Raw genomic sequence first — 25,346 nt, 5'->3', positions numbered from 1 at the left:
CTATTATTATTATTTGTTTGTCAAAGATTGTGTAAATAAATGTGAAATGTCAGCAAATTAAGGCAAAAAGGTAGGAAAGTAAAAACTTATTACTTATAATTTAGGTTAGGTTTGATGTAGATTTGTATTCTGAATACAGTGGTGTCATTATGTCTGATTTATTGTTAATATTGTAGTTCTTTTCTATTTGTTGGTTGAAAAGTGATTTTTTAGAAACAAGTTTTTATGGATTTTTTACAACTCAATGTTATAATTATTAGTTATTAAATTTTCTTATGTTTATATTTTGAGTTACAAAAAATGTACTTAATTAGTTAAAAAGTATATTAGGTATATTATTAGTTACTTAAAATTGTTTTTTTTGGTCAAACATTATTTTTCATAATTTATGTAGTATGATTACTATTAATTCAATAATGGTAAGAAAGAATAGGAACTATTTGGGGGGTACAATTCTTAAGTACTATATTATAATGTAGCAAAATGGCATTCACTTAATTAAAAAAAAAAATGTATAAAAACCTTATACTCAAAAATTACACTTAAGCAATAAAACTACTTATACATATTATACCTAGTATATAATATGTATTTATTTTTTCTAATTTTTTGAAAAAAAAATATCCACCTTTCAAAAATTCCTTAAAATGTTTACAGGAAATGTTGAATAATTTCTCAATTATTACATTTCTGGAAACAGCTTTCCTATATTGTGTCAAAACAAACAAAGTTGATTTCGTATCAAACATAATCTGTATCAGCTATTGAATGTATGTTAAATCATTGATTTTATAATCAACAATTTTTTTTTTATTATTACTTGTCGTCGGTGACGATGGCTCGTATGCTGTCGATCAACACGTTTTCGTTGATCAACCGGTAGTTTAATCCGATGGCCACGCCCCTCTGCACGCACTTGGCCACGTTGGCCGGTTGGTCGCCGAACACCGGTATGCCGATCATAGGCACGCCGAAGTGGACGGCTTCCATGACTCCCATCAGACCGCCGTGCGTTATGAACACCTTGATGTTGTTGTGGCCTAAACAGCAGGGTCACACGATACGCCTGATAACGGTCATCAATAACCTAACCAGCAGCTGTGGATCTTAGTTCTTACTCAGTATGTCTTGTTGCGGCATCCATTTGGACACTCTGATGCGTTCCGAGTCAATACCGTCGCCCTCGTACTTCCATAAAACGCAGTACGGTAGTTTTTCGAAAGCTCGGACCAACGACGACACGAAACCCCGAGGAAACGATTCGCCTTTGATTAGAGAACCAAAAGATACGTATATGACTCCTTGGCCGCATCGGTCGCAGAATTCGGTCCATTCCTTTAACGACAAAGAAATGATCATGACACGCACCAATCGTGACTGGTAGGCCGTGGGCCACGAATATTCAATTAAGAGTCCTCACGTTATTCCTAGAAACCGTGTAAGGAGTTTCTTTCCCCTATGACCCTACATTATAAAGATTAAAATTGGTATATCATTGAGATTCCAAACTATCGAAGGAAATTAACGTGACCAAACCACCTCAATCTATATTTTGTTTCGTTGTTCCTGCTATTGGTGACACTCAAACTGTCTTATATTATACTGAGTATTTTTAACTAGTCACTTCACAGACCGTATGTCTATGTTAACAGTTGCACAATTAATTTCATGACAACTTTGACCTCGTTTAAAATTGACCCAACTCTAGAACCTCTGTCTTTAATAACATACACATTCACTTCACTTATCGCTCTCGATAATTCAATATCAGCTTAACTGATACAAGGCTCCTTGCCAACACACTTGCGTACATACATTTCCAACGCAAATACCATAATTGTTGGTCATTCCTTCGTTCTCTCGCATTACTGAAATACTGATGCTTAAATTACTCATTAGTCATTATCATTTGCTCTCCAAGCATAACATGTCATGTTTTACCAATCTGCTTTCAAGTTTCATCTCTGTCACTCGACGTGAACGCTCACTTGTACATAATATCATCATCGCAGGCTTCCTCTGTTGTTTTAGTTAACTATTAATGTTGTCAATACAATTGGGCTTACATTCGTAGCGTTAGGCTTAGTGTCTCTGATGTGTATGCCACCGACTTCGACCACGTTGGGCACGGTAGGCCTGGCCTGCAAAATACTGTGATGACTGTTGACAAGTACGAGCGAAGTCCGGGCCACGATTTCGGACATTGGCGGCGTGTCGACGCCGAAGTACCGACGTGCCAGTTCGGTGGACGGGCCGTCGGAGAACGCGTGGAACCCAATGGCACCCAAGTGTGTGGACGCCGCGTTTACCAACCGCTGGACGAACGTCAGTGGCGGCCAGTACGTGAGCAAGTGGTTGACTAGATAGGCCGGGTTCTGGGGGTTGGCGGCCCGCTGGTGGACGTGCGGCGATCCTTCGGCGGTGCGCATCGATATCAACGGGACGCCGAACTTATGGGCGAACGCGGCGAAACAGTCGGACGAGAATATTTCGGTGAAGACCACGTCGAACCCGGTAGACGGGCCGCGGATCAGCCGCAACACTTGCGGATGCGCGAACGCCGCGTCGCACACCATGTAGTTCATGTGGCACAAGCTCCGCAAACGGGTGACCGGGTTGGCCGTCACACTGGTCATGTCAGTTACGTTCAGCTGGCTGATCACCGGCGGCAGCACGTCCGACACGTCGATGTCTACGTAGTTGGGCGGCGGGCTGCGTCGCGGAAACGGGCTGATCACCGTCACCCGGTGGCCGCGATCCGCCAGCGCCTCCATCAGCGGCGCGACCATGGCGAAATGACTGTGGCCGTTAAACGGGAACACGGCCAACACGTTGGCGCATCCGGCGTCGCGCGCGGCCGCCAACAGCAACACCGCGGCCACACAACAACTGCCAACGGTCATGGCTCGTCTGTGGACATATAGAATTGTTATCGATGTGCATTTTTTTGAGAAATAAAATGTTGTACAGCAATATGTAAATACGTTTTTTTACTAAGCAATATAAATATATTTGTACATTGTGTATACATTTTTGGACGCAAAACATTCAAATTTTTGTTCCTATTTTTTTATAGAAGCCACGTAGAGTTTTTTTTGTTATAAACATGTCGAACGGTTATAAACTTTCAAACGTTATTTTTTAAAAATTATTTCTAAAAATGCACTCATCACGCCCGTGCACTATGTCGTTGTTATTTTCAGTAAAACCGTTGTTGTTGATGACAAGGCGAAGTACTACGACGTTTGTCACATGACGTTGCCGGCACACTGTTTAATATTGAATTAAACAAATAAGATACATAGTTAAGAATCATGAGGTTCAAACCGGTTTTCAGGAAGCTCGGTAACCTTCTTCGCGTTAACTTCCCGGTTGCATTGGCATTCGGATCCTATGACAAAACACAACCAACCAGGATTGCTCAGATTAATATTATGTGTTCAAGGTCCACGGATGATGTTTTATATATATATATATATTTTTTTTATAGAAACCCTAAAAACCAATAAGTGTTGACCATATTTTTGAGTCCCGGGATAAGTGCACTGAGGTCAAGTCCTTAATATTTGGCCTAAAATGGTTTTATCAATCTTACTGGGAGGGACTGGAGCTGGGGTCTTATTACTTTGTTAACCATAATCACTACTAAAAAATATAAGCATTTTAATTTCAACCATCACCATTGAACAAAAACTCGATACTCTTTTAAGCAACACAACTAAAATACATATTCGCCTCGTGTAAAAAGTAGTCATACTGATCTAATGATTTGTTTTGTTTTTGATATGTGTATACGGATTTATATATATTGTTTATGTACTATGCATTTTTTTCAAGAATCAAGTCATTTATATTTTTGAAAAAAATTAAGTCGTAGGAGATCTTGTAAATATAATCATGGATATCAACAAAAAACACAATATTTAGGTAAATGTATCAACGGGTAACAAATTATTGTATTTATAAATGAGTTGTTCGAGTTTTTTTTCTTGGGAAAGGGTTAATGATATTTTCTTGATAACCCTAAACAAAACCACTATAATTTTTTAATATTATTTTATATTTGAATCAAATTGTTTACCTATGTATGTATGTATGCTCTTGCAATTAGTAACGACTTATCCTCATAGGACGACCGCCGTGTACTGCTCTAACCAGAGTGACTTGATTGGAATAACGATAATTAAACTTAATTAAACTTGATTAGAATGTTAAATTAACTTAAACTGGAAATTAAAATTGCATTTTTTTAAAACTTTTTTTCTTAAAAAAAAAATATATTATACTAGATAACTTTTTAAAAAATGCGCATTAACTCATATTTACTTAAGTATTGTAAAAAAAAAAAAACGAATTATACTTTTTCTAATTATTGTTTTAATACGTAAAAACAAACCAACTATGGTCAATATTCGTAAACATGTATGGCCGAAGTATATTATAGCAATTATATCTTTACAATCTCAATTGCAAAATAGCTGTAACCCGACGAGAGGTCGTTAACATTTTTTGACAGGGTCAAGGTCATAATGAAACGAGAAGTACATTTTTTGATGATGCAGTAATAATAAATAGCTACAAAAATTATTCTGTGATAATTCTGTGATGCTCTTGTATAAGGATATATATATATATATATAATATATAAAACAATTTTATTTTTTGGGGATGGGAAGAGTTAAGTAAAATAATTTTTATACCTATTAATTTTGGAATTTTACCCGAGAAATTACCGCAGCAAACATAGTTGTTAAGTAATCAATTAAGATGTTGGAAATATCTTATTTTACTTTTTATGATTTTTGTTGTACATGTCAATTTGTTTGTATTTTAAATTCTTAATATTGCACATATCAAAAGGCTGAAAGTTCCTTAAGTGTCTTTGCTGTGAACATTGGGCGTGTTTAAAGGATTTTGTGTTTTATGATTTGGTAGTTCCGGTTTTTGGACCATTCCTATTAAAAATTAATATATTCCCATTCACATTAATTTCAAAACTAATTACCTTAAAACATTTTTTTGAAATTTTTAACAAAAAAGGTGTAGGTAATTTGGTTTAATAGTAGCACTACATTGTAATTAGTAATTTAAAAAGTATAGGTTCCTTGCATACTTATTACAAATTAGGTATATGTTTATAAATTAAGTAAAAAACATTTTAAGTGTAGTTTTATTCTAAATTAAAAAAATGTATGAAATAAACTTTAAGTAATATGGAATATCATTTATTATAAATAATAAATCTTTTTTTGGTAATGCGACCACCCCGTCACATTACAATTTAGGCGCCTTTGTGCTTTAATCCATGCTTGGGCTTTCCAGTATGACCTACCTTTCTTCTAATGCTTCCATTATTTTTTAAACAATAATAACTATTAATAATAATGAATATAGTTTTATAATCAAGGGTAATATCACCATTGTTTTGTTTACAAAATAAAATGTATTATTGAACTCAAAAAACATTATTACACTCAAAGTGTAATGCATTTATAATTACCATTTAATTAAAAATAGAAAACGGTGTCTTTATTTCTTTTACTGAGTTGGCGGTATTTTTTTTTTGTATAATTTGTAGTATAGCTTCGCTTACCTATTAAAAGATAAAAAAAAACTTACTTTTATTATTATTACATTTTAATTTACCGTTAACTTTTTAATAAATATTAAAATATTTCCGATTGAAGAATATTTTACTAACCTAACCTTTCAATAATCTTTATTCAAATTTCAAACTTAAACGGCAACCTACTTTACTTTAAATTAATTATTAAAACGAATATAATGTGCTAAAAATAACAATACCGCGGTTTTTAACAAATTTAAAATTAATTACTTTTCGAGTTGGGCGTAAGTGGATTCAATGACGTAGGCAGAATGTGTTGTACGAGCAGATATTTTTTATAAAAATAATATATATTTTATAAATACCGCACCCTCTCCCAAACTCTGCCAACACTTTTAAACGTTATTGAAATGTTAATAAAAACTAATCTGGTAACCGACAAAGTGTGTCTATACATAGATTATATTATTATATTCTTGTTGTAGTACATTAATAATGCATTTATAATATATTAAACTTAAGGGGAACGCTGTTTTATAAGTGGTTAAATGATAGACGGTATTTGACAGAAGTTGATCTATTTGAACAATTATTTCAAACATTACCTAACTTATGTTTGTTACATATATTTAAAAAAAATCTGTGTGTATTTTGGTGAATGTTTGATAAAAACATGACCTTTGCGTAAGTCACTGTTAAACGCTTATACCTTTTGAACTATTTAAGGGAATCGACAAAAAAATGATTACATTTTTTAGGAAAAGATGAGCTCTACATCAAGAAAATCAAACATTAAAACCCAGTATTTAGTCATGCATTTAATATCAAAAATGTTAAACATCTTAAAATAAAAATTACATTTTTCGTAAAACCATTCCGTTTATATTTGAAACAAACTATAATTAATTTACCTTTTAAAGTAAAAATAAACTAATTTTAAAACTTATAATCGTAAGCCAATTGAAAAAAAATGCCTTTAGTACACACTTAAGTATTGATTATATATGCTAAGTGCTTATAGCCTATAATTTAACATGATAATAAAAACATATTGGTCAATTTGACAAAAAAAGATAAATAATAAAAAATAATTGTTATCGATTTTTAATTGAATTTATACAGTTTTAAAATAACTACTTAAGGTGGAAATCTGAGTAAAAGAGTTAATAGGAATGCAATGTGTGTGTTTTTTAAATCAAAATTTAGATTGTACTTTTGAAATTTCGGAACAAATTTAAAGTATCGGTACAGATATTGAACTTTTTTTTTGTCAATGTTTTAGATATTTAGCATTATTACTTCATCAAATTGGTGGGCATTGAATATTCGATACTTGACATGAGATATTTGACAAATTTATTCGAAAAAATACAGATAGTAGGCTGCTTATTATACGAGTTGTCGTCCTGACACAGTTAACTGATCAGTGATTGATATACTTATAAATAGGTTAATATTAAAAAATTAAAAACGTAATAATGAGTACCTATTTAAAAAAAAAATCAAAGTTAACTTATTTTTTAACCTTATACATAAATATCAAAGATAAAATAAATGAATAAGAAAACGTATAACGTTATTTTTCCCGATACGAGTGGAGGAAATAAGGGACTCCCTCCTACTTAGTCCACAGCTGCCCGGAGCTATGTCTCAAGGGGGGAGGGTTTCTTCCCGGGGGCTTAGAGTCCATAAGTAGGGCGGTTCAAAAGCAAAGGCTGTGCCCACTCCTGTGAGCCTTTATAGTTACTTTTTTTTTTTGTTATATTCATATTGGCTTAGAAATTATCGTCATTGACCGAGTTTTTGGGAATGGTTATCACATGTTTATAAGCCAAGAAGTAAAGCTGATTTAAAAATGTTAAGGAACCAAGTCCTCTATACTTTACCTCCCTCTTTTCTGACGTATAGCCTTTTAAAATCAATGCGTGTTATGATGAACTCCGTGTGGCGTGTATACACACACACACGCATTTGTGATAAAATAGCCTACGTCATTAAGCTGAAGAAATTAAACGGGAAAAAAGTTACAGTAGTGTATTTCTTTAAAAATGATTTTTATTAGTCTGCGATAATATTATAATATAATTTGCGGTCAGTCGCTTGTCCTCCTGTAATTCTACAACACTTACGTTGTTCGTGTGACGTCCGACGGGCGGGTCATGTTTTTTTTCTATACATACCTTCGATAAACCGACGTTTCCTACATGGCCAACATTTATTATCATATCATGTACATATAATTATTATACTCGTATGTTATCCGAAAATAACACATATTACTATTAGACGTTTGTGTGGTAGTCGACTACGCGGTATGAGAGTGCACGGAAGTCTTTAAGAGCTGTTTGAGGTGAGTCGTTCAACGATAATACCTTACATCGATAAAAAAAATCCATAATAATAGATACACACTATAGTAATAACCAATAGTAAACCAAGGGTTGGCAAAAATAAATCTGAACTCTGAAATATATATATATCATAAATAAACGTTTAATAATCCTTTAAAAAAAAAATCATTATTTTAGTCCTAAAATAAATTTTATAAATTTTGTTGAAATCTAGTTCTAGAAAACAATTGGAAAAATACCCATATAAAAAAAACAGGTTGGTGGTTTTATTGTTTGAAAACGTTTGGTTGTAACACAAAAATAAAAAAAATACTTTCATCGAGTCGATGGTTAAAAAATAAAACAGGTTCTTGCCAAATCTACAATTAGTAAAGTATATGAATCAGCGTAGCATGATAAAACAAATAATAACTACTTTCAAAATAAAAAATGTTTTGCGAAATTAAAAATTATCTTTTATTAAAAAAAATCATAAGCTATATAATCTTTCATCAAATGTGTTTTCAAATAAAGCCGTTTCTAGGGTTTACACCAATATATTGCGTTAATGTTTAAGGTTTAAACGTACAAAATGCCATAGTAACTAACAAATTAAAGAAAATTTGATGAAAATATCCGAATACTGCACTATAGTTTATTAAATAATGCCATGGATAATAGTTAAATTAGTAACGATTAAGAGATTTATTACGGGTAAAACGTTAACTTAATCATGATTAAACGAAGTTATTTAAGTAAAAATGTATAAGAAAAAAATTACTTGATGTATGTAAGTTAATATCTAATTGTAATTTTTTTTTTGTGTATTCGACACTTTATAAAATCTAAGCAACAAAATACCACAACAATATGATTTTTTAAAAATAATATATCTCGACTGACTGAAACATAAGCTATTTTTACGTCAAAAAATATACCCATTAATTATTATTTAGATTTTGGTTTTTTTATTTTGACGGTTTAAATAATTTATGGTACTTAGAAAATTTCAAGGCTAACAACGAGTGTGTTGGTTCGTTTTAGCGAAGAACGGTGATGTGGCATTAATACGTCGCTCAAATCTAATACATTTAAACATTCTACTTTTTGGTATAGATTAGACAGGTTATCTGTTTTTTGTCGTAGTTAGTAAAGAATCTCAAGTCAAGTTTAGAATGTAAAACAGTATAATCGTTAAGTTTGCAGTTGTGTTTGTGTTACATGCACACAAAATGAAAAGAGGATAAGCGCACTACCGTTACAAGCTCATATCAGCTTGGCCAGTCATGTTAGTGAAAACCAGTGTTGGAAAACGTTATGGTTCTATAGTTTCTACAGTGGAAATGATTAGTGTTCTGAAATAAGAAAATTCTGAAGAATTGAGCCGAGACAACGGCCAAAGTTGCGAATGGTCATGGCGTTCAATTGGTTCCTCTTGTTGGCACAACTTGTAGTTGGTAAATTAGGCCGATGGAACAGATCCCGCGAGAATGCCAATAAAGGTGTATTTAAAGTAATATGTGCACTGAAGCTTATAGATTTCATAAACGGTGACAATATTAATTACACTGAATTTTACCTGACTCGATCCAAGATTTGCTCTTGATACGAAACCAAATATTGAAATTTCCTTATTGGTGTTTGCAAGAGTGTCCACCATTTAAGAAGAAGACTTAAATAGGGCATTGACTTTCACATTTAAACCACGCCACAGTTATTACAGATGCACTCAAAATTCAGTACAAGAGTAAAAATGTCAAAACTGGGATCACAAACTAGTAAACTTGTATACAAGCAATTAAATTATTACACCCATCACATAAACAATCACTTAACACAGCTCGATTGTCGAACTGCATATTTGAGTGAAGTTTAATATTATCTCGTTCTAGATGACGTTTTTAAAAAAATATTTTAATTATATTTTAGTTATACACTATGCATTCAATATATTTCATTTTGTTTTTGAATGATTGTGGCAGTGACTACTAGACTGATCAGAGATAGTACTAGCGAGCGCAAAATGTTCCATTGTTACTGTTATTCTAAATAAAGACAAGATAAATTCAACGAGATAACGAATACTGAAGTAATTAATCCGGAGTCAAAAAGGCCTACAGGCGATTGTTAGTCGACTTTGTTTTGCTAGTGATCTCATCGAACAAAGTAATAATATGACTGTCCTCCATCTACCATCTAGTACGAATATAACCTAATGCGTGTTTTATTTTCCAACCAACGACAAGGCTTTTATGTTATAATTAACATTCTTGTTTCTGAGCTTATACAATACCCATCAAGATTCCACACTGTTTTGGCATCAGCTTTTCATATCTCTTTTTGACACTGGTATCTTTTATCTTGTCCGCTGGCCTTATATGTCCTTCTGAACAGTATCCAGCAGTTTTATCTAGATCTACCGATTTAAGATGACGAAGTACTGATAGACCAGAGATGAGGAGAACCACGCGGAAAAGGTTTAGAAACAACCATGATTGTGGATAGAGCAAACAAGGAGATGGCAGGGTGAGTTTCATATGTGAAAGTATGTAGGAACCCTGCTAGAAAATAATGGATTTCAAAGGGCACAAATGATAAGAAAAAAATGAATGGATGAAATGTAGAGACTTAAGTTCAAATTGTATGATCATTGGTCATAACTTTTGCTGGTATCAGAATGTAGCGAATATAAACAAAACTATTTTGATAAATGATGAGCAAAACGACTAGAGCGGATATAATGAATGGTAGTTATTAGGTGTGGCTATGCTACGAGGAGAGAAGATCAAGACCCAGCAAATGTAGATGGCAGACTCGGAAAGAGATGTCAAGAGGTAATTGTAAATTATATCAGAGAGGCTGGTGTATGTATAAATGACAGTATAATCGTATACTAATTTCGGTATTAGTTGAGGGTTATGATGGTTTGGAGAAGTGGTAAAATGGGTAAGAAGAGATGTCTTCTCTTTATTTGAACTCACCATACCCGTAACGTGGTAACAATTGTTTGAATTTTTATCTTTCTAATATTTATGCTAATCTAACATGATTATAAATGTCGGAGAGTTGAATTGGTGCCGCCCAGTGATTGTCGATAGGCGATTCGGAAATAGAACGTTATTGGCATAAGTCGTTAAAATGCCTACAAATGCAATTGAATCGATTCGATCCGAAAATAACGCACACAACTGCTAAATAACTCTAAACAAAAATAATTCAATTAATTTTTATTCGTTTTTCCGCGACGGACCTTGGCGCGTATAAATTTTATCGCAGTTTTCATGGACTCGGGCCAACGCTGTATTACCTACTTTTATTATGTGTTACAGATTGGTATCACTTTTAACCTATTATACGCCACGGAGATAGGATTTTCCTTGTATTCATCAAAACCCTCACGGTCTTGTTGGCGTCACGCTCGCCTATCGTGTCGATAAGAGAGAGAGAGAGAGAGAGAGAGAGAAAATTACTTTTATTATTTTGTAACGTCGTATTGCTTTAAATAGTGCGTGCAATAGCTAACGCGTAGACTAAAGGTCAGACGTGAATTAACAAAACTAACAAAAGATAAACGGGTAGGTAAGTTAGATATTTTATTTTTTAATTTATGAACACTCAATCACGAATACTTTGCAGTTATGTCATAGATAAGAAAATGATTAATAATTGCTGACATTTTGAAATCGTTGCAGAGTTCATCTACAAAGCGATAATCACCGTTCGCTGTCTGGCTCGCTTCTTTTCTACCGCTATTTATGCGGTAGAAATTGTAGAACAACAAAAGTACAAAACCATTATTGTCAAATAAATACTTAAATTTATTTTCGGGGTCAACGGATCAAGAGCGAGATGAGAGACGACGCCACTGGTTGCGGGTATACCACCGTCCTTCGTCGGTACATGTATTTTGCATTTTCTTGTACGTTGACCCCGTTCGTGTGCGGCTCGGACGATTTTTGGGTTAACGGGGTGGCGGCTGTGGCGGGTATGGCTTGTTCCCGGTGGAGGTAAAACGCCGGCGGCGGCCGTACGCGTTAGTACACGGGTGCAAGGACAACAGGGGCCAATTAGCGTCCGTACGTGCCGGGGTCATTCGGTCACAGCGGAACGCTATCTGCTCGCCAAGCGAACCTCCCATGCCGCCCCGGGGGCCAGCCGTATGCGCGTCAATCGATTTTCGCCCGACCGCGCGAGCGGTGTCCGCGGTCGATGTAGGCGGCGGTCGTCGCGAAAGAGCCGCATAGAAACACCGCCGCCGACGACGACGACGACGACGCCTCCGCTGCTTCCACCGCGTCACACGCAGACTAGCACACGTACGGACCCGTGTGTCAGAGCGCGGGCGCGCGCGCGCGCACACCCGATCGCGGGCGCCACTTACACGTTAAACGCGCGCACGGCATACCACCACGCACGCATAGAGCAAGTCTTTCTCCCACAATTTGTTGACCGCCGCCGCCGAACGCAGCCGCGCGCGTATCGTTCGCGTGTCACCCGTGTAAAATAATAATACCCGTACTATCAGCCGCATCTCTCGCGCCCATACCGTCGCCCGTACGACGGCTCAAGCCAGCGGCCATCCGCATCCACGCGTCCACGGTGTGTTGTGTCCGGCCCGCAGGCAATCGGTTGTCGGCGCGCGGCTGTCGCTAATCCCCCCAATACGATATTATTTCTCGGACCACCTGCGCTCAGCCACCACCGCCGTCGCAGCATAGCTCTCCCTCTCGCACCCGCCGTCACCCAAGTCGGCCCCGATCGCTCTTCCGTCTGTGTCGATCCGTGTAGAAGTGTAACAAGTGTACATCACATAATGTGTTATTACAATGTAAATGATAAACGGTGGTAAACGAGTGCTGCAAGTCTTGTGGATAATCAAACCGTCTAACTGACCATATATCCATTTACAGAACGTAAGTCCTACCGCTTAAAAACCATTAAATCGCAAAAGATTGTTAGATTTTATTGCGCGTCGCGGCAAACGTTGCACTCAACACTTGGCTTGCAGTCGAAACACATCAAGGAAATTGAAAACGAAACCCAAAAATTGAACACTTAAATCTCACATTCAGTCTTGACTTCTGAAGAGACACTTCTGTTCCTCTCATACTCAGATAGAATTTGCCCAAACCAGCCATGTCTTGCTCACTGTCAATGTCTATCATTAGCTTTTCACACTGATCTTTTTAATGTCTATGGGTCTGCAAAGTTTCCAAAAGTCACCCTTTGGCCATCTGTCAAAATCCAGGGGTCGAAAAAATCCTTACGGATTGAACTATTAGCTATTTGGGACAACTGTATAATCTTTTTTTTTATTCACTCCACTAAGTTCAACCATAAAACCATGCATTATTGCGACACTACACAGCAAAAATTTTAACTTAAACAAATATAAAAATAAAATAACAATTTAACTGATCATCGCCGTGCCACAGATAGAAGTCTGTAGTGATTTCCATAGTGAGAATAAACTAGGATTGGGTAAATTGTTCTTGTATTTAGGTATCATACCCGAAGTTGAACCATATCTAGATAAAATACCCATCAGGCTATAGAACAATTCTCAATAACTGTTAGTCCTATAACTAACGATCTGAAAATATTTTTATCTTTTCTACATTTTACGTACACACTTTAAATTAGTAGCGTCAGTATCTCATCGTCAATTTTTAAAACAAACATTTGATTTTATTTTCATCGTGTTATGAAATTATGATTATAAGTAATTTTATATTCATAAATTCAAGTTCGCCAAATTCGTTTCAGAATGGTTTAATTTGTAAATTTGTACGTTTTTAGTATAGAGTACATGTCTCTCACTTGCCCCACTTCTTAATGGGCACCAATAGGTAGGACCCTAAACAATAATTGAATGGCGTTATGCAAAAAGCATAAATCCTCAAAAACATAACAAATGAGATTTCGATACTACTTGATACAAAATGTCTTTTTGCACATCTGGAAAATGCATATAAAAATGTTTAATTGGGGAGCTATTTATCAATGTTTTAAATCTAACAAAATGATATGAATTGTTGTAAAACATCAAATTATTCCAAAATAGAGATTTCTGGGATGGCTGCTTTCTGCGTAACGCCATTCGATTATAATAACTCGATATTAGATGTAAATTCAATTTATTTAAACAGTACGACTAAAATGACACTATCTATGGTCTAATTTCACCCTTTAGGTCTCAAAATACCTTATATAATAATTAAAAACAATCTATTTAGCGAAGTTAAAGAAATCCATTTTAAGACCGTTGTTAGATAAATAAGAAATGCCTAATTAAAATTCCAAAAGAAGTACATTTTCTTATTATGGTAATTTTCGGAAAATTATAGCGTATCCAAATTGAAACTTGGAAAACCAGAGTAATTTTTATTTTAAGAGTTTCCTAAATTTTATCTAGGCTGAGTCAGAGCTGGGCAACTTTCTAATTACTGCCGGGAAAAAGTAACTCGCTATAAGTTGTAAGTTACTAATGGGGAAATATAAAACCGGAATTAGGAAGAATGACCTTTTTCAACTTTTGGGCTTGCAGGGATAACCTCTGGTGAACTAATTTTGATTTATAGACTGTAATACGTATGAAGAAACATATCCAATGGTTAATACGTTACAGTTGGTCCATATAAAAAAAAAAAAAAAACATCATTGGATGACAAGTACGAGTATACCTCTCAGGAGTTGGTCACTTAAAATGCCCAAATCAATAATTCTTAATATGTAGATAACTTTGCGTGGCCATTGTCACTTCATTTAACACTCAAATTTAACATTTTCTATGAACGCGTTGAACAAATATTTTCCATATTTAAACTATTAATATGGCAGTCGGCTGCGGCGTTTGACCTAATGAATCACGCTCGATAGCACAAGCGTGTGTTTACGTCTTTTGACAAAACAAAAACAGACTTCGCCGTTTCCAATAGACAGTATTATTATAATATTTATATATAGATATTGGATGTATACTTAAATACATGTATACGGTACCGGCTCGTTATCGTTATCTGCGCGTGCGAACGTTTGGAATTCGCTACACATGTGTTGTTGTTAACGTCAGAGACAGTAACCACATTTCTGTCGAATGGTAATTATTATATATATATATATGTATATATACCGACCACTCGTGTATGTTTTATGCATCCCATCGGTCTTTGTGTAGTAGCACGTTTTTTATGTTAAATAAATGAAAATGAAAAAAAAAAAATTACACAACGACCCGGAGTCGTCAAGTAACCGGACACTGAAATATTGTCTTTCCGGGCAAAGTCTTTTCAATTATGATAGTTGATATTCGTTTTGTTGACAAAAAAAAAAAAAACTCTCATCGTCGTCACCGGTAAGTCGGTCGACCGACGAAATCGCACGTACTCCGTTCTCGCAAAGTACTTATCAGAAAAAAAAAAAGTAATAAATAACACAAGAAAAGCCAAAAGGGTTAAGTGCAAACGCTGTCCAATTATTCTATTAGCCCCACGTGGCCGGCATACAAAGTCGGTGGTACCCATTTAGGTTGGGCTCGCAAGAGCTTTTGTACATCTCAGTAGAATTGTCTATTGTACATTTTATCTCTTTTATCGTATACTTCTATCTCTGAGAAATATACTTTTTGAATGGAAACGAATAAAAGGCTCGAAGCCGATTTACCAAAGAACGAAGTGTGCATTTTTATTTTTACACCCTCCTCTTGCGGCTAATTATTATCGCTAGACGATAGGCAAGGACGGCAAATTCCTCCTACTATGTTTTTAAGGTATCGACGATTCTTCCACAAACGAGGGGTTGGAGAGTAACATTACTAGTATACCCTGCGAGTTTTAAAATTACTTTTAACACCCACACCGTCGCTAATCGATGGCTGTTTAGAATAGATGTGGGCTATAAGAAAGAATTTCCGCCGAACAAAAATAATTACAATTTAAGTCACATAATACCTTCCATAGTGGGCGTCCAATTTTAAGGAATTAGTTGAATTTTTTTCAAAATGATTATTTTGTTGTACATCAATATTTTATTGCGAAGTTTATTTATTCTACTTATGTTATTATTGGAAGGGTTTACTGTGGAATTCTAAATTTTATCTGTGGTTCTTCTCTTGTTTAAAATTTGGACTTTTTACACCTAATAATTATTATAATAATACATTTTCTTTAGTTTTACACTTATTTTGTTGTATCTTTTCTCTAGGTTCTATGACGTTTTATTAACCTAACCTAACTCGATAAATAAAAAAAAAGTACTTTTTTTTAGATATTTTATGGAATTTAATAAATGTCAATTCATCATCGTAACAAATTTAATTTATGATAATTTATGTTGTAATTTTTACATATTTGATATTATGAACATTAAAAAAAAAAAATGATAGTCTTTTATAATAAAAAAAGTGTCTAATGAATTTAAATTTCTGTCAATATTTTTTTTAATCGACACAAGTCTTAATCAATTTGCAATAGTACTTGTTGGTTAGTAAAAACTGTCTCATTTTTTTGACCGACTTAATAAATAATTTAGTATATTTTCAATTAGAACTGCAATATTCTTCTTGACTTATTTTTTTTTAGTAAAAGTTGTGTTAATGATTTTATTGTTAAACTTGGACAAAAAAACCGATAATTTTTTAATCTTATTGGCAGTTGACGTAAATGGTTAAAGAGATCTTCAGAATTGAATCGATTTAGTATTTGATAGGCACTCGTGATTCTATCTGCTTCTCGTGTATTGTTAATGACGGCATCACGGGAACAGTTAAAATTCGACAATAAGCACTCATCATTATAATAATTATACGATTTGCGTGTGTTGTGTTAAGAGTCATAATGTCAAAAATCCCGTCACCTGTAATACATGTAATGACTATATTAATAGACAACGTCAGTAATGCAGTAATGATTGTGTGAATAATCGGTGTATATTATATGTGGTTCATTAACTGGACGTTTCAGTTGTTAGATTAGACACTTACCATCACATGCTCTGGCAATTTAGTAATAATATCATTATTTCATTTCCTGGCACTGGTGACAGTCAACGATCAGCAACAATACTTTATAGGATCGATTATGCAAGATAAGGAAATAATCCAAACTGTGGTGAGTAGAATAAAATTATTAACAGCGTTCTGCATAATATGTCATTTTGAAATTTACTGGAAAAAGGCCAGCCAACCGCGTCAATGCTTAACCTTCATTTTTTAAAAAATTGATTTTTATTTTAGAATTCTACTATTTGTGTTCAGATAGTCTTCCCACGCTTAAAATATATTTTACAAATTTGATTTTGATGGCTGTTAAGTTTAGATTTTGGTTTTATACATTAGCGTGAAACGAATGTTTGATCTAATCACACCTGGTGGTTAAGTGTGATACTGAAAAGGTTGGAAATAAATGCATTTAAATGTATATAATGCATATAAATTTTGATTTCAATAAAAATTTTTTTTTTTGAAATTTTACATGCTGACTAACGGGAGTCTAAACGAATCTAAGCATTTCGGTTTTTATGCTTCGGGTAGAGAAAAAGTTGTTTTTTGATTTTTTGAGTCTGAAAACGTTTATGATTTTTTGACTAGGTTCCATACTCGTTTTTGACGCCATAGTGATTTAACTAATTATCTTAAGCAAACTTTTAGTTGAAAACGGTTAACTTGGTACATTTCTCTAAAAAGACCAATTCAACTTTTTTTTTAAATTTAACGTCTGATTTACCAAATACTTTATGGTTTTTTTAATAATTAAAAAATTATAAATTCAGCCATTTAGCTTAGTCGGAATTCATACTGGTTATTATATTATATTGCTGGTGATGTGTTGAGCGTTAGATATTTTTGCGGCGCGTTTGGCAGTGTACATACATAATAATTGAATTTTACAAAAAAAAAAAAAAAATACACAGAACTTTTTAACGTCACCGTTACCTAATACGTCCAATTGTGAAGCGTTTGAACTTTTGACAAACAAAAAACTTTTATCAAATGTATTAAATTAACATGGTTTATTGTTCGGTAGACTGAGAGTCTATATTTAACATAATAATATCCGTCGAATTAATCGCATTGCCGGTATAAATAATTACCACTGCGTTTATATGGTTTGGGGTTTTTACAATTTTATTTTAACTCGTTATTATAAATTAATAACTAAAATATCGAATATAATAAGGTACTTGGTGTTGCGCACGCCGTCGAATTTATGCGTATCAGGAAAATTCTCGGACGTCATGTTGTATAAAATACTTTATTATATTATTTTATACTTAAAATATTTACATGCACGTCTAAAATAGTACCCCTCCACCGTTACCGGCTATGGTAATGATGGAGAGATACACACAAATGCGACGTCGTGTAACAAAATATAATATTCAAATGATATTTGGAAAATAATATCTGCGCGATCGTCGTTTGGTGAGTTTCCAATGACGTAAGTAATTAAGTAAGTACATGTGTATATATTTATACTATGTAGTATGTATGTATGTATGTGTGTGCTTGGTGCTACCGAATAGCAAGGCTATCGTGTATACCGCGTGATTCAGTGCGAAAGACATTCGTTTTCTAAAAATAATCGTGTTTCGTAGATTTTCTTTTCGAAAATATTTTTGTATTCATAACATTTTCTTCATAACTGAATCGTCAACGGTATTCGATTTTTAAATAACTCTCGCTGTTCTATACATTTTATTTTTCCTTCTAGTACAAAAGCTGGTAGAGATACGTTTGCAGGCAATAATCTTTAAATAATAACCTTAAGTTTCTGTGGTTTTTGAGTAAAGGGGGTTAAGTTTAAATTGTATGCATTTTCTTTTGTTTAAAAATAGTTCAGTTTAACCTAACCTAAACTTTACCGTAATCATTTAACTCTATCGTAATCATTAGCCTTACTTTTTAGTTTTCACTAATGATAAACCGTGATTTAACCGCAAATATATAAAAAATTAACAACTAGAACTAGCCTACTCGAAATTCATATTGAAGTTAGGATAGGTAACCAAAAATGGCTAACCTCTATTAATTAAAATATAAGTATCTGCAGGTAATATTAATGTAAGTCACATTCCATGTAGCTTAAATTTATATTTATAAAAATTAATGTCTGTATGCATGTTCTTTATGCATTAGTAGGTACACCATTCATGTGATCGCCATGACATTTTGGGAAAATGTTGAGTACACTCCTGTGAAGGTAAATGGCATAGTACTTTTCGAAAATTCCACCCCTAAGCGCTAAGGATGGCCTCAAACACGAATTTTCTACTTTAAATACGAAATATTTTCGTTGCTAACCCAAAATAAAAACTTTGTTTGTAACCATGGTAACCACGGTACTCGATAGGTGATGATTAAAGGAACAGGTCGATTCTGTGTACCACGATTCTGGACAAGCTTTTAACGATTGGAACTGGATCTAGGACTGAGACTGGGGCCGGGACTGGGACCCTTGAGTAAGAGGAGGACATCATAACCGAAAAAAGTGCCACAAAAACGCTGTCACGCTGTTATCTTGTAAGAGATAAGAGATTAGGGATGAGGGATGGGGGTGGGAATGGGGAATGGAAATTATTTTACTCAGCCCTGGCAAACTAAATCCCGGGCAAAGCCGCCAGGTCCGGACAGCTTGTTAATTTATAAAAGAAATAAGCATTTAAAAAAAATAAAATATTATAAGTGGTGTGTTTTTAATTACAACAATAGTTATACTGTTCTCTGGGGCACAGCCAAACCCTCCAACACTAAAACTCTCCAGGCGTTCCAGTCGATCTGCTTGCGGCTATTAACCTATACCCCTTGGTATATCACAAACAAAAACCTACATAAAGACCTAAACGTACCAACACTCAACCAGTTAGCAAATTCTCTATACTCAAATTTCCATTTAAATCTAAGTTCCCACTATAATCCTGTAACAAAGCAACTACCCTTGATCTCCCTTCCTGAAAACGCTCCCGGAAGACTTAAAAGAAGATGGCCCAGAGACCTTCTGGTTTCTAAAATAACTTCCTATTAAATTAAACAAATTAAATTAATAAATTTCTAGCCGGGTGATACTGCTGAGTGTCTTCCCTTAACGACAATTGCTTAATGTCATGTATATAATGTTCACCGCATTTACTTATTGTACTCACTGTTGTATAGATTGTAAATATATTTTCTGATAATAATAAAAAAAAAAAATTATACTGTTAGATAAATTATAACAACAAAAAATGTTAAATGTATCTACATTTATTTAATTTATATGGCTAGTATCTCTTATCAAAAACTTAAAGGAGCCTAACTCGAAGATTGTAATTTATAAGTAAGAATTGATCGCTACTGTAATGGTGGAGTTATAAATGATGGATAAACTTCCATCAAACAATCCTTAGAAAAAATGGTGATAAAATGTCTCAACGTTTAAACTTCCGGACACGATAAGAAGTTATGTAGAATCACAAACTTACATTAAATATATATTATTTTGGCTTATCTGTTTTGCTCAAACACCGTAGAACTGTTTTGACCGACCAGTTTTCGAAGTAGAATTTAACTACGTCTTATTGATTTACAATTAAACCCTATTTGACCGTAACTTTAACAAAGAAACAAAACACTGAAAAATACTCGACAGTAGTATATCGTTAACGAGCTAAAGTTAGGACAAGGATTACAGTCAATGTTTTTGTTTTGTAATTCGACTAATTGTTCAACTGTTGTCAGCTAATTCATAAATTTCAATTATAGACTTCTACGTTTTCGGATTAACTGTTAAGTACTTTAATCTATACAAAATAAAATTATAATGCGTTTATATAATAAAACGATATACGAATTATTTTTGTAAACTTTTTTAAACCTATCTTAAAATACAGTTAATAGTTGATATTAACTTTTGCAACTTAATCGATCAATAGTCAATAATTTGAAGTTCATTTTTACTTGTTTATATAACTAGTGTTACGGTGCAGTGCGGTGAGTAAAATACACCCACGACCGACTTACACTAGTTTTTAGCTTTTAGCTATAATTTAATAACCATTGAATACAATTTTTTAGTTTTTAGATTATATTTAATAATTAACTATTGATGCTCTATAGTGACTTCAGTTAATTCGTTAATTTAGTACTAATTATTAACTCGACTAAATAAACTGAAACAAACCAGAGGAACCCCTAGAACATCTATCCTCAACATCATTACACACTAGTTGTACGAATTACAAAACACTAATATAAACTGCTAAAGATCGCTACATTTGGCTTCAACGACAGTGACAAGCTTTTAAAAAAGGAAGAAGGATATTAACTGAAAATAAAATCAATTTTTTAACCCATTTTGATAATGTTCTATTAAATGAAGTTAGTAAAAATAAGTAATAACCTGCCTAGTATCACTTGTAGTTCGCATAGTTAATAATGTTTGATTTAATACACATTTGGTCAATTTAACTAACATTAAAAATAATACAATGAATCTGTTTTTTTTTTTGTCATTTCTGAAACAATAATTATTATCTTTTGAACATAAAAAATATGTATAGAAACACAATGTTTAAACACGGACGAGTCATGTATGTACGTGAATAATGATTAAAAACGAATAATTGCATCTTAAGCGTTATTAAAACCAAAAAGTCGACTAATAGTAATATTGAATCGCTCTGTATGTCTTGTGCAAATATGTATGGGTATGCACAATGACGTTGTACTTTTTTTTTTATCATTCACGACAATAAAAAAAAACTACTACTTTGTGCCGGCGCCGCCAATTAATGAATATTTAACACGTGCCGTATTTAACGTGATACCGATATTCGAAATTCTATTATGTCTTATACGAAAAAGGAATACTTGCAGTCACGCGTTTCGTCTAAATAATATTTGACAATTTTTTTTATTAAATGTATTAATTTAAGGTTTTTTTCTCACAGTATAATATTAGCGCGCGATAGCTATATATCGTAATAAAACAAGTTATTATTGTTATCTTTGCGCCGAGTAAAACAGTATTATAATATTATGCAGTATATCATATTTTATTATAGCGAACTGCTGACTCGAGGTCGCTGAATATTACCAGTTTAATCATACGTTATGTAGTATTTCGTTAAAATTAATATATTACTTACATAATTTTCACTGTTAGAATTCATATCGCATTTTTGTTCACGTAACGATTGTTAAGTGTAACGATAAAAAATTAGCACAAAATACACTAAGCTCACCATAAACCTGTACACTAAGAAGATAGATCAGGGGCGTCATTTCAGTTTTTCTTAGGGCGGGGCAAAGTTTTTAACGGCCCAATGTTCATTTACAAATATAAATATTTTTTCCACAACACTTAGATACAAAACAGTAATAACACAAATATTATAAACCTTCACCTATTATACTTGGTAGTCAGTTCAGCCGGTTCGTTATTAGTAAAGGTAGGTAGTTGCATAAAAAAACAGATACTTTAACAGATTTGCAAGCAAGAATGTTTTGTTAAAACAAAAGTACTCATTTAAATAATTAAATGGCAATGATATGCATGTATGATGTATGGATTATTAAGTTTTTGTATTCATCATTTCACCATTAAGGGGATTGGAACACACACCCAGCCTATAAAAATTAAGGGTAGGGTAAATGCCCTTTCGCCCCCCCCCCCCAAATGACGCCACTGAGATAGATATGGCTGAGGTCTACACTAAATCTAATAGTTATTTAATAACTGTCGAACGTTCTGATGCGTTTCTGTAGATAGTAAGAAACCGACACAAAATAAATTAGCACAGTAATAAATCCAACAAAATATTTACCAGTATACTGTATAGCATGAACTCATGCCTCAGTCCAGTAATTTAGCACAGATTTAAAAGCGTTTTCTGGGACTAGCCTAACAAAACCTTTATCCGGGAATGCGATTTTATTCGAATTGTTTTCTTTGTGGTAAGCATAATTTATTTATGATCATTTATTGATCAATGAAAAACCTCATTTATAAATTATACTAAGACAATACATCTTTTATAGTATATTCTTCTTTTAATTGTTTTGCTTCAATTTAGCTTCTTTCTGGTTCTTTGATAGGACCTAAATTGTCCGTATCCTGGTAAATCTGATACTCCTTTTATTTTACTGTCATACTACACGCAATTTAGAGGACTCGTGCAATCGCTCACGAAGTGATTATCCTCACCGCATGTCATATAAATGACAGTCCTGTCGGGTATCTCTTTTTAGAATGAGTTAAATACTGTAATAATGTAAGAATGAGTAGGCACTGAGTAAATTATAATTATGCCAATATCAGATAAAACGGTAGACAAAATATTGAGATTGTTTGAGCCAGTTGAATGTAAAATAAGAAATAAAATTGTAAAACGAGTAATTTGAAAATACAGTAGAGGAATTCAAAAGTAGTTTCGATATACAGCTCCACTATAAGTGAACGGGGTTGTAAATAAATGCCTGAAGGTACGCGAAAAGGAAAATCCAATGTAGATATTGAGGTAAACTATCCTCTTAGCTATACAACAATAATTAAATGTATTAATTATATCGTCGTTCAATAGACCAGTGAGCAATTAACCACCTTCCGAGATAAAGTATAAAGTGCATATTATAGATTTTTTTTTCTTTATTTACAATCTATAAATATAGATTTATTAATCGAACCAACGTGTTTTGTAAAAGACAACCGAGATTTGTTATTTAGATCAAATATGTGGACTCCTCTTAGTGAAATGATCGAAAATGTTATCTTCGCTTCGACCAACGCTCAACCGATATAATTGAATAGGTCGTTTTAAAAAGGAAATGAGTCACCGATTTTTCAAAAATGAATTTTGTCAAATTTGATAATTATATACTTTGTTTATTAGTTACGTATTCTGTGTGAAAACTAAATTTGTCAGACTCATATTTAATACAAATGTTGAGCACAAAAAATTAGAATCACTGCAAAAACTAGTTATGAAGTTATGAAGTTTTTTGTGGCTAGCGAAGAATTCCAATTTTGTGACTTGTGTCGTTTTTGAAATGACCAATTCAATTGTTTGACAATTAACAGCTGCAAGTTTAGGTATCGTGAATGGGTTTTACACGTCCAATTGCCGACGACCGAGTGTGAGTGTGTTGGAATGTGTAAAATACCGTCACAATGCGTTATTGTTTAACTGGCAGGTGTGCCTTTTACAAATAATTATTACGTGTTTGAGCCAACAAATGTCCGAGGCAAATTCGGTATCTCTAGGTTGTATAATTACTTGGCGATTTTGTTTTTGCATTCATACATGCGATAAACCGTCATTGGCCTAGTCCCAAAGGAGTCCCGCTAAAGAAAAACCGTGGAATTTCATAAAAAAAACTGCCATTATATTGTCGGTGACAAGAGGAAAAAAACAACACAAAATTTAGGGCGCCATGTCCACATCCGCCCACGCATCGCTTTGGGTATCGCACGGGGGCGGCTCTTATTAATGTATTATGGCGGCCGATGCTTATCCAAAATTCGTTTAATCCATAAACCGAGCGCGGGTTTAATCGCCGAAAATAAAAACATTATAGCATGACCTAATAATAGAAATTATAAATTATTATTATCTTTTTCTCTCTCTATGTACTCTGACCTTTTCATTATTTATTATAATGATATAAAATTAATTATCTAATTAATTGTAATCATCATGTTATTATTAAATGAGTGTAGGTACATGTTTTTTCTTTTGTAATGAACGCTATCCAGTATGGCAAACCGCTTTACTGGGAGTAGACTATAAACCATAACGATCGAAAAACTCTGAAAAAACATAATATTGTTGTTGTTCGGATCAATAAAAAGAAAATGCACGAGTTATCTAAGATAAAATGGAATGTTCACATTTTACGACATTCAGATAATTGAACAAATTCCTTATCGTTTCAACCATCAGTCCTTTGATTCACCAACAAGTCGTTAAAATAGTCATGAATGTTGTTTCTTTAAAGGTGCTCTTGGGGGGAGAGGGGGCTATAAGATTTGTAGTTTGATCTGATTTATCATGAGCCTACCAAGAGAAAAACACATTTTTAATATTTTCAACGTGTTAATATAATAATATATGTATGATTACACTTCAGTTGTACAACTTATCAGATCAGTTTTCCATAGTGATACAATTTGTTAAAATAATAATAATAAATATTAAAGCCATCTTAAAAATCAGTTGTTAGCATTAACACGGAAAGGAAGTAACCTTCTTGCACCCCAACTAGTTTTGACCTGTTTATCGTTAGTACTTAGTGCCTTCAAAAATTAAAACAACCTTCATCATTGTTACTCTACTCTGTTGATCCGTGTGTTTTGTTTTGTGATTTACCCACCAAAATTTCACATCCAAAACGATGAGTCTAGCTATAATTTATGACATTCCAAATTGTTGTAGAAAAATGTTGATAAAATCAAGAAAACCAATAAAAAAAAAAATAC

The 25,346-nt window shown here is 33.6% G+C and overlaps 2 protein-coding genes across 10 annotated transcripts in view; one reads left to right on the top strand and one right to left on the bottom strand.

Annotated features, from left to right (window-relative positions):
- LOC126845733 (UDP-glucosyltransferase 2-like) overlaps positions 1 to 25,346 on the bottom strand; it is a 33,688-nt gene that overhangs the window by 739 nt on the left and 7,603 nt on the right. The window contains exons 1-5 of one of the 7 annotated variants that reach the window (XM_050584598.1): positions 9,476 to 12,165; positions 2,067 to 2,910; positions 1,119 to 1,335; positions 821 to 1,040; positions 629 to 705 (exon numbers count right to left, since the gene is read on the bottom strand). In XM_050584598.1, coding sequence (XP_050440555.1) covers positions 629 to 705; positions 821 to 1,040; positions 1,119 to 1,335; positions 2,067 to 2,910; positions 9,476 to 9,582 — 1,465 coding nt within the window. In that variant the 5' untranslated portion in view covers positions 9,583 to 12,165. Of the gene's footprint in view, positions 1 to 628; positions 706 to 820; positions 1,067 to 1,118; positions 1,336 to 2,066; positions 2,911 to 2,984; positions 3,909 to 9,475; positions 12,171 to 25,346 lie in introns of those variants that run through there. The other 6 variants (XM_050584592.1, XM_050584594.1, XM_050584596.1 and 3 more) reach the window with 6 other exon arrangements.
- LOC126845732 (C-Maf-inducing protein-like) overlaps positions 7,663 to 25,346 on the top strand; it is a 35,785-nt gene continuing 18,101 nt past the window's right edge. Inside the window, exon 1 of one of the 3 annotated variants that reach the window (XM_050584591.1) lies at positions 7,663 to 7,916. Coding sequence is in view for 1 of the 3 variants with exons in the window: in XM_050584589.1 (XP_050440546.1) it covers positions 16,974 to 17,003 (30 nt within the window). In the remaining 2 variants the exon portion in view is untranslated. Of the gene's footprint in view, positions 7,917 to 12,292; positions 12,810 to 16,732; positions 17,004 to 25,346 lie in introns of those variants that run through there. The other 2 variants (XM_050584590.1, XM_050584589.1) reach the window with 2 other exon arrangements.

This window comes from Adelges cooleyi, unplaced genomic scaffold (genome assembly GCF_023614345.1).
Source record: "Adelges cooleyi isolate 19-005CV unplaced genomic scaffold, UGA_ACOO_1.1 ACOO_flye_CR_arks_rails_tigmint_CR_PRNA_8, whole genome shotgun sequence".
NCBI lineage: Eukaryota > Metazoa > Arthropoda > Insecta > Hemiptera > Adelgidae > Adelges > Adelges cooleyi.
Note: the sequence above shows the minus strand (reverse complement) of the source record. Positions and strands in the feature narration are given on the sequence as shown.